Here is a 12,816-nt window from a genome sequence, read left to right on the forward strand (position 1 = left end):
TTATAAAGAATATCTCTTTGGTTTTGAGACTTTAGTCTTTGCAACTTTACAGATCTTCTTTACGCACCAAGAGCTTGTAACACTCCAAAGAGAAAGGAAAAATTAAATCGCATCATATGACCCCTTTTAATAAATAAATAAAACAAAAATTGACAGCATGATTGGAAGTAAAACATCATTTTTTGGAAGTAAATTTAAATAAAATTTATGAAGGTAAATATAATGTATTATACACAATTTCATCAATATACATTTTTGTAATGTTTATATATGGCAGCATGATTGGATATGAAAGATAATTTAAAAAAACTATGTTTAAAATGTATACATTTACATGCAATTTATTATACATAATTATAATGTATAATTCATCAATTTATATTTTTATCACATTGTATGTTAATATATATATTTAAAAAATGTATTTCTTTACACACACACACATATATAATTTATATATTCTTCTATATATACAAATATATATTATATTTTATATTTATATGATATGTACTTAAAATTAAATTAAATTAAATTCCAAATATACTCTGTATATGTGTGTGTAGACAATATCAAATTGTCTGCCCTCATATATGGTGATTGTGCTCCAATTTATACTTCCAGTCTAGAATATTATCTTTCTTTCTATAAAAAGTGTTTTCCAATGATTTTATTACAAGGGCTCAGAACATTCGGTGCGTCTGAGCATGTTTAAAAACATTTAAACATGCTCAGATGCTTTAAAGTCTGACATTGACATTTAATTTCCTACATGGTTCTTGTATTAATGTTTGATGCAATTCCACAGAAATTCAGTAGTTAACTCGTCTAAGGGACATTTGTGTGAAAACAGCGGAAGTGTAGATTAATGTGAAGCAGAGAATAGCGATCGTGATAACTCACAATTTGAGATTTCTAATGCGGCTATTTTGTTAATTGGCTCATTAGTAATTAGTTTCTTCACAGCCTCAGTGATGATGATTAAATATTCATATTGCATCTAGAATGATTAGCATAAAGTGATTCAGCTGTCACTTCAGCTTCTCCTTTATTTGCTTTTGAATCACATTAAGCGGCCGACCCGTGTGTGTGTGTGTGTGTACGTGCTGTTATACACGTGTAGCAACACAAGCACGCACATACACACATGCATATATTCACGAGAAGTGTGTTATTTCACCCATGTTTTATGCTGCGTCATTGTGCAGATATTCTCATGCATTAAAGTTCCTCAGCTGCACACACACACACACACACTCTCTGTAAGGTTGTGTGTGATGTTGGAAAGAAAATAGAAAATAAATAGTAGTATTACAGAAAACAGTTTTTGCACAATACGGCGGGTTAGAGTGAGCGGAGGCCGGCAGGCTTGAGTGAGGAGCGGCCGGCCGGCAGGCGGGCTTGAGAACGGCGCGGCTGGTGGACTTGCGGCAACCACATGTGACGACCTCGGGCTGGACTCCGCTTCGTCCATGGTGAAAGCCGATCCTGCGATCCACAGCGCGAAGTTGATGTATTTCCTCAGCGACCACCACGGATTCAGCTCTTTTGGAAGTTAAAAATATATTAAAATTAATATGGTAACTTATGCTTTTGTATATTTTAATAAGTATAGGTCAGAATAAGTATGTTGTTCAATTTTTACATGAATATTTCTGTTATGCTGAATGAGAATGGAACATTATTTCACCCATATTTTTACATTTTATTTTCACAAAAGTTATGTGAAACATTAAAGTAGATACTTTACTTACATTTAATATGCCTTCTATGTATAGAAAGTCACATTTAATTTGCTGTGGGCACCAAAATATAACGTCTCGTCTTTAACCCATATACTAATTTTCATACATTTCCAGAAAATTAATCTGAACATTGGATAAAGCCAGGTTCAAAATTCTTGTTTCATTTTGTTGACATATTAAAGTTAAAGAAGGAATTTTTTATATCTCTTTTTAACATTCTGTAAATAATGTCAACACAACAGCTAGGAAAAAAACTATTTTTTAACATGTTTTCAGGAATAAAATGTTGTATAAAATCAAATAAAAACAAACACTCTCCTTCAATCCATGAATGTTTCTCTCAGTTAATGTATGCGGTCTCACAGTCTGAAGTGTCTGTCATAGCAAATCAACATGCTTTTGTGAATAATAAAGCGAAGTGTCTTCTCATAGGATAAGAACACACAGTCCCATGAATAATTTAATAGACACAGATGCATCATCGGTGTACTATAGTCCTTTGTCACGTCACAAATTGTGATGTCAACACAATGTAGATTTTAAACCCGGAAGATGAAAATAAAATTAACCAGTTAAAATTATCGGATGCTAACATTGCCTTTCATCGATGTGCAACACAAACAGCTCTGCTAAAATCTCAGAAAAAGTAGTCTGGGGTGTCGTGACCCTTTAAAAACAGATTCAGATTCAGCATCCATTGTTTTATGATTGCATCTTCTGTCTTTGTTATTGTTCCACAGCTGCCTTAATGCCTGGTGACGATGCGGCGCTTCTGACCCCGGGAAGGATGAGTCGTGGGAAGGAGGCGGGGCTACACACGCCCAGTAAAGACCTGCTCACAAGCCCCTCCCTCAGCTACAGCCACGGTAAGAGAACAGCAGCAGATTCCCCACAAGCCTCTATGACAGTGCTTCTCAAAGTCCGGACCCGCCTCCATTTCATATTTCAAGAGCACTAATTATTTCCTACTTTGATAAACACATGTTAAACTTGTAAATCATTTGTGTTTAGTGTCTTTTTGGAGATTGTCCGAAATAAAAGCGAAGGCGAGATATTGAAACTATTCCTTCATGACATTTATTGAGCGTACATGAGCGGATGACGTTTGATATTAATCGGGCGACATTTCACCGCTAATATGAGTAATTTTTTATTTATTTATTTTTGTTATCACTTAGATTATGGCCATTTGACTTATAGACGTGTTCAGTGTTTCCCATACATTGAGTTATTTGTGGCGGCCCCTCATAAAAAACTGACCGCCACAAATAGATTTTCCAAAAGGATTCTACTTCGTTGAAGTAAACTGAGCACTGCACGTTTCAAAATTAAAATGCAGCGCGGGTGTTTTTATATGAAGGTATCACTGAAAAGAACCGACCGTTTTCAGAAAAGCTTTGATGTCATTTTCATTTCGTCTTTCCTAGCGTTTTTGAGCCCATGGCTTATTTGATTACAGCCGTTACCGGGGAAACCGCTATATCTCTGCTCCAACAGCGCCTCCTGCTGGCAGAGAATGAATTGGCATTTGCAAGTCTGTGAGAAACACTGGTGTCTGTCAGCAAACGTTAACAAAACTGTTTTGAGAAGGTGCTTTGAGCCATGTATTATTACTATGAATTAGGCTACTACTACTACTACTATTACCATCTTGTGCCCTGCAATAATCATTTACTCAAACTCGCTTTTATGAGATAAAGGGGAAAAAAATAAAAATAAATCATCCCAACATATCGGCCAAAAAAGTCAGCATCATATATCAGCCATCGGCTGCCCTGATTTGTAAAAATGGCCATCGGCCAGAGAAAAACCCTTATCGGTTGACCTCTATTGCTGACACTTAAATTAATTGTTTTGCCACTTTTGCACTTGCTATTAATGTATTTTGAATGCAAATGGAACTTGTTTATTTGTTATGCATGTTATGTAGCCTATGTTTATTAAAAACAAGTTTTGTAATAACCAATTGTTCCGGTCCGGACCTTTGACACTGATGAAAATTAGATTTGAACCTTTGAATGTAGACTTTGAGAACCCCTGCTCTATGGCATGAAGGATGTGTGGCTGCTTTAAAAGGCCAAATCTGCATGAAGGTGAAATCTGATCCCAGACCTGTGCAGTTTACATCAGGTTACAGCAGCAGAAATGTTATTAGATTGAGCTGGAAGGTTTTAAAAACAACACTCTTGTCTTTAAATAATAATTCAGGAGCAATATGCATATTGTGTAATATAACTTGTGTTTGTTTGTTTGCTGGTATTGTTATACTTGTATTTTTTAAATTGTTTTTGCCATGAAAATAGCCTAAGATGCTGACATGGCATTCAATAAAAATATACTACTACTACTAAATCAGGTGCAATGTGATCAGAAGCATTTATTAAGAACATAAATAGGATCGTTTTTGAGTTCAGTGTTGACACAGTGACCAGTTTTCCCCTCTGTAGTGTTGGTGTTCACCACTAGAGGACGCAGAAGTGACACGAAATCAGACCTGAACAGAGTTAGTCCAAGATTATGTGCAATCTTTCATTGTTTTGCTTTTAGTTAACAAGAATGCGTCAGCCCTGGGTTCCCACAAACATGGAAGACTATCAAGCAGTCTTAAAAGTGCAATTTGCAAATTTGCAAGTTTCTGTAGTGAATAATTTTTCTTTGAATTATTTTAAATTAGATATTGCTTTTTGAGTATTACACTCATTGCCCACATTAAAGTCAGCAGACTTTTTTATAATATGTTAATCTATTAATTACAGTGACTGAAACTGGCATACAAATAGAAACTGACCCAAGCAATCTCTATAATCAAGCATAAAATACTATATTATTTTAATTATTTTAACTGTTTTATTTAACTGTTGATTATAAATAATGATATAGACATAGTTAAATAATAACTATATATTTCTAATTATAAATAATTATTTATTATTAATTTAATAATTGTTAATTATCAGTAATTATGTATCAGTATAGGTAATAATTTGTGTATGTATGTATATATATATATATAATATATTTTTTTTCCAATAATTGTTAATTATGCATTTGTTATTTTTTAATTATGCATTTGTCATATAATTATGTATGGATATATTTTATATATACATAATTATTTTAACTGTTTTTATAAATAATTAATTGTATTATCATCAATAAATATATATAAATATATTGAATTTTATTAATAGTTTATTATCAATAATTATGCATTGATAGTTTTTTATAACATAATTTTAAACTTTATCCAAAGTCTAGTTAATTTAGTAAAGTGATGCAAGTCAAAAGGTTCCTTGAATCCTGACAGTCATGTGCAGTCAAAGTTCAATATTGTGATGTTATGTAAAGTGTCCATGTGATCGTCATAATCCCTGTGTCATATTTACAACCACCTCTGATATACACACACACACACACACCAGACTCACATCTCTACACCGCAGTTATTAAAGTTGTCAGAGGATTTGGCTTTTATAATGATGATTTTAATCTGATTAAATGTACCACGTTTCTGTTTTTAGAGCTCGCCGTGGTCCCTGATTTAATCGCTCTCATTTTGAGCGTCATAAGTGTGGCATGAGACTTGTTTTCAATTGCTCTGCAAGGCTAGACACTGACCCACACGATCACCTCTGCACAAAACCGCTGCTAGTCAAAACCTTTCAAAGCCATCGGACCTCTCGCATCTTGTCAGGTCTCCATAGCAACAGCAATTTCCCCTCGCCATCGCTTTGAAAGCACAGTCACCCTTTCTTTTTAGTCTGGGATGAATCTCTCCGTTTGGGCATGTTCTGATGCTTAGAGATATATAATTAGTATAATGTATAAAAGTTTCTTTGCGAGTTCATCTCGCAGATGTGGGCCACGTTTCACTCAATTATTCAGTGCCAGCAGCGGCAACCCGACACGAGATGCGCTGCAGCTTTCTCCCGGTGAGAACGCACCCAGAATAGCATCAGTACGGCAACTGATATGCACACAAATCCTCTTTACTGGCCTCCTCGCTCAGTTTGAGACGAGAGCAGGTGTGGTTGGCCTGGATTTAATGGATTACATACAGCAAATGAGGTTAAAATGCACAGCGTGCAGCTCAGCCAATCAGAAGCTGCTTAACCTACACGTTCCGTCAGACCAGCCAATCAGATGCAGGGTCATTTGCATATGGGAGGACGGGTGTGAGCATGCCTTTCACATATTGTCCGCTGTTTGGGAATATCATGGTGGTTTTGTGGGCTAATGAATGTTTGATTGTGAATGGAGAAGGTTGGACGTAAAAACTTCTGAATGCATGAGTGTGGCGGTTAATTGATTAATTAATCTTCCTGCACATAAGGCAAGTACTTAGACTAGTGCTCTAATGTTTAGTTAGTGTGTATTTAGTATAATTAAATGACAATGTCGTTTTTATTGTTGTGTCCTCCTACGCTTGCAATAGCACCAGTGCTGGGGGAAGTTACTTTTAAAAGTAATGCATTACAATATTGCGTTACTCCATAAAAAAGTAACTAATTACGCTACTTGGTTACTTTTTATGGAAAGTAATGCATTACGTTACTTTTGCGTTACTTTTTAAATCTGGACAGGGCTTGCTTGTTTGTTTTTAAAATAAAAAAGTTTTTTTGGCAAATATAAAAGCCTTTTCACACCAAAATTGAAATGAATAAGCCTCAGGCTGAAGGGAAAGTAAATTTACGTCCGTACAGTAGAATGCAGAAGAAGAAATTTCAACACACTTCAGCAATAAAAAAAAGTTTGTCTAGAGTGATTTGTGCTTATTTGAACTGGATCATCGAAGGTCAGAAGTAATGACATTGGTTAATAGAATGGGATTAAATACATAAAGGATATTTGTGTTGTTTAACATTTAATTATTGCAGGTTTGCATCATATTCTGAGTTGGATTATTTTTATTAATTTTGTGGAATACTGATTCTGTGTTTTTTTTTTTGTGAGTGAGATGAATTAATGCATATTCATATTTATTTTAGAACTACAGTAACATCTTCTGATTTCTCTCAACATGAGGACAGGAGAGCTGTCAATCAATAAATTGAAAAAAAAGTAACTGGCGTTATTTGAAAAAAGTAACTCAGATATTCTCATGTAAATTAAAAAGTAATGCATTACTTTACTAGTTACTTGAAAAAAGTAATCTGATTACGTAACTTGCGTTACTTGTAGTGCGTTACACTGAATAGCACCTGGTGAGAACAGAATTCAAGCATAGTTTCATTTTACATTGGTAAATCTGCTTGTTAAAGTGGAAAATTGTGGCTGTTTAGTGTGAAATCGTATCATTACAAGTGGTTTCCTAAAGGCCTAGTGGGGTATTCAACTTAGAAGATGACTTGAGATGGGTGAGATTGAGATCTGACTCATTTAAGCTTATTCGTTAGGCTGCTAATCCAGGCTCATAGCCAGGTTGCATAAGGTTTCCAGTGGCTTCCAAAGCCCACCTTTAGTGCGTCGACCAGGTCTCGAGCGCATTGTGTCTGAAAGCATCTTATCTGGTGCTTTTGCTTATTTTAGCACTCACTTTGAGTCTTATATTTGTGCTTCTTCAACCAACTTCATGAGGTGCATCCTGGGATGCTAGTTAAACAGCATTCACATGTTTCCTGGACACTTGTTGTCTGCAATTTTGTTTTTGTAAATAAATTCATAATAACCCACAATTTATATTTGTTTACATTCTTTTTTAGCAATGCACAATATATCTGTTCCATTGAGCTGATATTAGAGAAAGTTTTTTTCATTTATATGTATTGATATTGCATATATCAGCTGATTTAACATAACTGTGCCTGATCTTGTTCCTTATTTATGTGTTTAGATAACCTTGGTAACACTTTAGAATAGGGAACACATATTCACTATAAGAATTACACTGTAAGTATTCATATTCATATAAAAGTTTTCCCTAAACAAAATCCTAATTTGCTGCTTATTAATAGTTAGGAAGCTAGTTGGTAAGTTTTGGTATGGAGTAGGATATATGCAGAATAAGGCATTAATATGTGTTTTATAAGTACTAATAAACAGCCAATATGCTAGAAATATGCATGCTAATAAGCAACTAGTTAATAGTGAGAACTGGTCCTTAAATTGAAGTGTTACCATAACCTTTGCTGTCATCTAAAGTGAATTTTTAACACTAAACACTAAAAATATAATAACATTATTAGATGTAATCCATAGCAAATCTCAAATGTAATTAATTTTTTTATAATATTGTGATGAGTAACGTTACTTATAGTATTTAAAATGATTAATTGTGGTTTATAGTGTTTTGTTTTTTTTATTATGTAGATAAAATCATATAGAATTTGAATATGCACCACTTATTGTTTATATTACTTGTGATATTACATTGCGTGCTCTTTTAGCCTATTTAGACATTTAGATTATCTTTGTTCTCATCTAAGGCTGACTTAACTTGAATCTTTAATGCTAAACATGAATCATTTATAAACAATATTTTTAAATGTAATCTATAGCAGATCTCAAAATATAAAATATACAATTTTCATACTATACATTATAATGTTGTGATGCCTAAGTAGAGAATTTAAAGCAATTTAGTTTAGAGTTGTATTTTTTATATTTAATATATAATAAATAATTTAATATATAATCATAAATTATTTATATTACATTAATTAAGATTATTATGCTTTTAAGATCATGTGAAACATAAATTGCCATGTGTGTCTACACTTTTAACTGGTCATCATCAGCTGTATAAACTACTCTGTAGAAAAATTATTTTCCAGTTATTGGAGTATGTTTTACAAGAAAATACAATTTCAGTCTTTCTACGTCATTAATTTGATGTGTTACGTGCCAGTTCTTTGTGATTACTTGTGAAATTTACTAGCATTTTCTGAGCATTTTTTTCCCAGTGTAGTCAACCACTAGTTACAGAATCATCTTTGTGAACACTGAACAGTACAGTGGTCTGGATCATTAACCACTCTAGTTCAGTTTAACCTGATGGGTTACTCATTTAGTTGAGTGGGAAACAGTTCAAACCGTAACTGGAGATCAGTTTCACACGAGGAATACTCACACCTGCTTAGGTTACTACAAACAGACACTGAGATACTGTTGCAAGGGATGAAGCACAGAAAACTGAGCAAATGAACAGTGAACACTTGTTTATGAGAAGCAAACAAAGGATAAATAACACCGGTTTCTATGAATGAACCTCAGAACGAGAGACAGAGGCTTTAAGAATTAAAGGAACAGACCTTACTCTAGTACAAAGTAGACATCGGATGGCTTTTTATGGAAAAGATTAACATGCTGTTGACCTCGGGTGTTTTTCCACATAGTTTGTGTGTGTGTGTGTGTGTGTGTGTGTGTGTGTGTGTGTGTGTGTGTGTGTGTGTGTGTGTGTGTGTGTGTGTGTGTGTGTGTGTGTGTGTGTGTGTGTGTGTGTGTGTGTGTGTGTGTGTGTGTGTGTGTGTGTGTGTGTGTGTGTGTGTGTGTGTGTGTGTGTGTGTGTGTCCGTCCGCAGCAGATAAACAGACCCCTGTCTCCAGATCTGTGACTGCCATCATCGGCGCAGAGCTTACGGTTCACAGCTAAAGTGGGCATGTTTCCACCCATCTTTGGCTACAGGAACGTCGCCTGCCATGTTTGAGTGTGCTCGGTGGCTTTACAGATTACCAGCAGTGATACCCGCTGAAAATCACTTCATTCAGAGACACAATCAGCACTTAAAGACTCTCCTGATGGGCACAAGACCAGATGGCTGGAGTGCAGAAAACAATTAAACAGCCAAATTAACTCAAACTGACTCCTGTGGATGGATGGATGGATGGATGGATGGATAGGCAAACATACAGATAGATAGATAGATATACAGATAGTTAGATAGATGGATAGATAAATACAGATGGATTGATGATAGACAGACAGACAGACAGATCTCAGTCTGGTTTTGCACTCTTTTAATCGAGGTCTCAGGTTGTTAAATGCTTCATAAATGCTGCATAACTTCCATTCAGCACAGGATAATGAGCAGTAAGCTTTGAATTATACATCCGCCAGAGCATCTTAATTAGTTATGTTAATTAGGGCATCATTCACTGCCATCCTACAGTCTCATCCGCTTGCTTCTTTTTGGTGAGGCTGTTGCCTAGCAACTTCAGAGTGACATCAGCAGAGTCCGGGAGGAACGCTCTGATTGGTTACGATGCCTGGCGTGAATTCCGATTGGATGGAGAAAAGAGGAATCTGGAGTGTTTAAAAGCTGCTTGAACTTTTTTAACCTTTCGTTTGACTCCTCTGGAGCTCTTCTCCAGTTCATTGACCAAAAACAGGCTGAATTTACAAGCCGTACCAAGAAATAGGCAGCGCTTCACTGGAAGTCCCAGCGGTCTGCAGGCCTCCTCCTGTGAGTTACTTGTTAACATTTCACTCCAAACAAACAGCTTCTAAATTGACTTGAAGGAAATCAGTTTTCCCTTTGGATCCTACTGCGACTAAACACTCTCTTGGAGATGCATTGCTTGTTAGTGCTGTTTTGCTTACTGCTATTGCATATTACAAGCACTCATAGTTAAGTTGAGGGATTCAAACAAATTCCCAGTACTGCGATTTCCATTGCATCACTGAATGCATTATGCAGATTTTGTCCATTATGCATATGTGTATTTAATTAGTGCTGTTTGCTGATGTAAGCTTAAACTTCAGCATGTGATGTTTCTTGTCTGTTACTTTAAGTCAATTCTGTTTGATTTGGCTTTGTAACAAACCTGGTTACTGTAAGTCGTATCTGAGTTTTCATGAGAGCTGCATCTTCACGCAGATCCAGCTTCTCCCAGAAGCCTTTGCAGTGTCAAATTGGACAGTTCATAGTGTGATCAGGTTGGATGTGTGTCTGTATCCAGAGATGCCGATGGCTTGCTTCTGTTTTCACCAGCGCTGTTAGAGAAGCAGGAATGTGTGTGTGTGTGTGTGTGTGTGTTAGAGATTCAGTCTCCTTCATAAAGCATTCTCTGTGAGCGAGCTGAGAGACATCAGATTGGTCATGGACACATAAAATTATTCACAAACAGTCATAAAGTGAATCTGACAAAACCTTATTCATGTTTTTATGAATACGTCATAGTTCAACGTGTATTTTGCATAAACCCATCAATATTTTTTGTGTCATTTAAACACATTAAGGACCATTTTCATTTTCATAATGCATACAAGTCTTATACTTATTACTGTAATGGGAAATGTATTAAAGTATTTAGACATCATGGTAGCATTTATTGTATTGGCATCTAATTTATGCTGATTTCTAAAACGTTATCATAGTGCTATTGAGATATAATAATAATAATTATAATAATAGTAATAGTAACAATCATATTAATATCATTAATTTATTCATATTCATGTAGTCATCTATGATATACATTTTATTTATAATATGTAACTTATTATTATTACTGTATTATGTTTGTTATTTAAAAATATATCAATATATAAATAATACTAACTGTATATATATTTACATACTGTGTGTATTTGTATGTTAGGGATGTTCATTTTGGTTATTTCTCCTAACCGACAACCGACGCTCATTAACCAATTATTAACTGTTAACCGACAAGATTATTTTAAATTAGAATTGAATCAAATTAGAAAGGATAAGTGTCTGTGATCCATTAAAAATACTAACAACTTTTTTTCCAGGAATTAATTTTACATGCACAAAAAGCAGCAAACAAAAGAACATGAAGATTCACATGGTCACATCACGCACCTGCAGCGCTTCAGCATAATAAAGCTAGGCTATATATAACAAATAAATAGGCCTATACGAGAAATATATTTTTACTTAAATAATAAATTAACAAATCGAAAGAAAAAACTGTGCAACAAGTAGGCTAGTCTAGTATGCAGAGTTTCGGTTTATGCATTGTTGTGGTGCATGCGCGAAAGGAAACCAAGACGGCAGAAAGCGGCATCTTATTTTTCTTTATTTTATAAAAGCACAAAAACTTGTTTTTATTGTGAATGTACACAAATAAAAGCAAACCTTTTGCAGTTTCGATTATCTGTATGACTAGAAGGAGTAGTTGTTTCCATTGTTAGAAGGAGAAAATTCAAGTGATCGTGCCGCACGCGCGCACACAGTTGAGCATTGCTAACTTGACAATGCAGCCTGTTCATTATCATAATTAAATACAGTCAGTCAAACATATGGAAAAAATACACTGCTCAGTTTAAATATGTAGTAAAATCTGTGCACACATTTTGTTTTACGTTGACATTGGAACGCGCGTGAAGTACAAAACCAGGTTTACATAAATAATATTTTGCCATTCAGATACATCGCGAATACGGAAACATTTGGATTTGTGTCGAATGAGAGACCCAATGTTGGTTTCAGTTTCGTTTTAGCCTAAATGAATTTGTTTTGGCTTGTCTTATATAGCTATAGCTTCTTAAATTTTTTTATTCTTGTTCTTTTCTGAATACTGTTAAATTTAAAAGATTTGCTGTGGAGTGAGGGGAACTAAAATAGTCTAGCTTATATGTTTATAATGTTTGTAAATATTTAGTGTCGGCATTAGGCCTATTTCTGAATGAAATAATAAAATGCGACTTATAGGTTACATGACATGTTTTATAACAAAATAAAACAAAATTTTTCTTTTATTTTATAGGTCTTCGTGTAGCATATTTTAACCATGCAGCAAACGTTTTAAAATATTTTGAGTAGTAACCGTAAACCGTTTAACTGATTGTATTAATCGGTCAAAATTCTTACTGTCGGTTAACGGTTAACCAGTTAAAATGAGCATCCCTAGTGTATGTGTGTATATATAAGTAATATATATATATATATATATAACTAATATATATATATATATATATATATATATAGCGCTATTGAGAATAATAATAAAAGCCATGCATTATTTTGCTAACATAAATACTATATATAAATATTATTTATTTTATTCATATTATTTATTATTTATATTATTCATAGTATTTGTATTATGAAATGTTATGTATAACTGTTATTGTTATATTTAAAGAATTTTTATGTTATATTATATTT

At 34.2% G+C, this 12,816-nt stretch overlaps 1 protein-coding gene across 5 annotated transcripts in view; it reads left to right on the forward strand.

Annotated features, from left to right (window-relative positions):
- LOC107555879 (oxysterol-binding protein-related protein 8-like) overlaps window positions 1–12,816 on the forward strand; it is a 59,860-nt gene that overhangs the window by 12,371 nt on the left and 34,673 nt on the right. For all 5 annotated transcript variants that reach the window (XM_016238796.1, XM_016238798.1, XM_016238799.1 and 2 more), the window contains one exon: window positions 2,483–2,608. In XM_016238796.1, the coding sequence (XP_016094282.1) occupies window positions 2,483–2,608 (126 nt within the window). The remainder of the gene's footprint in view (window positions 1–2,482; window positions 2,609–12,816) is intronic.

The sequence above is a fragment of the Sinocyclocheilus grahami genome, unplaced genomic scaffold (genome assembly GCF_001515645.1).
Source record: "Sinocyclocheilus grahami isolate Dianchi unplaced genomic scaffold, SAMN03320097.WGS_v1.1 scaffold548.1, whole genome shotgun sequence".
In the NCBI taxonomy this organism is placed as follows: Eukaryota; Metazoa; Chordata; class Actinopteri; order Cypriniformes; family Cyprinidae; genus Sinocyclocheilus; species Sinocyclocheilus grahami.